The following is a 735-nucleotide window of genomic DNA, read 5'->3' as shown; positions in this document are numbered from 1 at the left end:
GGACAGGGGGACACTGTGGGGACAGGGGGATACTGTGGGGACAGGGGTCACTGTGGGGACAGAGGAACACTGGGGACAGAGGGACACTGTGGGGATGGGGGGACACTGTGGGGACAGGGGGGTCACTGTGGGGATGAAGGTGGGGGTGGTTGGGGACCAAACCTCGGGCTGGGACGTCGTGTTCGTGTCCACAGTGGGGGCCGCGCGGTGACCCCCCCTCTGTGTTCCCAGGGGAGGTGAAGAAGGGGACGGTGTCCGGGTGTCACAACTGGGTGCAGCTGCAGGCGCTGGAGAGGGTGGGGAGGATGGAATACCTGGGATACACCTGGGACGGACCCGTGAGTGGGGACGGGGGGACACAGGGGGACACAGGGGGGCACGGGGGGACATAGGGGGATGCAGGGACACGGGGGGACATGGAGGGACATGGGGGGACATAGGGGGACACGGGGGGACATGGGGAGATACAGGGACACGGGGGGACATGGGGGACATGGGGGGACACGGGGGGACATGGGGGACATGGGGACACGAGGGGGGACATGGGGACACAGGGAGACACGGGGGACACAGGGACACGAGAGGGGACAGGGAGGATGGAATACCTGGGATACACCTGGGATGGACCCGTGAGTGGGGACGGGGGATGGGGGGCACATGGGGACATGGGGGGACACTGGGGACAGGAGGGGGGGCAGGAGTACCTGGGCTGCATTTGGGGTGGGTCCATGAGCA

At 66.9% G+C, this 735-nt stretch overlaps 1 protein-coding gene across 1 annotated transcript in view; it reads left to right on the top strand.

The window, feature by feature from the left end:
- Positions 1–354, top strand: part of LOC113941793 (poly(U)-specific endoribonuclease-C-like) — a gene marked incomplete at its 3' end in the record, with an annotated part of 2610 nt that extends 2256 nt beyond the window's left edge. The window contains exon 4 of the mRNA XM_027632935.1: positions 232–354. Coding sequence (XP_027488736.1) covers positions 232–354 — 123 coding nt within the window. The remainder of the gene's footprint in view (positions 1–231) is intronic.
- Positions 355–735: the final 381 nt, after the last annotated feature.

This window comes from Corapipo altera, unplaced genomic scaffold, assembly GCF_003945725.1.
Source record: "Corapipo altera isolate COAL_440 unplaced genomic scaffold, ASM394572v1 60113, whole genome shotgun sequence".
In the NCBI taxonomy this organism is placed as follows: domain Eukaryota; kingdom Metazoa; phylum Chordata; class Aves; order Passeriformes; family Pipridae; genus Corapipo; species Corapipo altera.
Note: the sequence above shows the minus strand (reverse complement) of the source record. Positions and strands in the feature narration are given on the sequence as shown.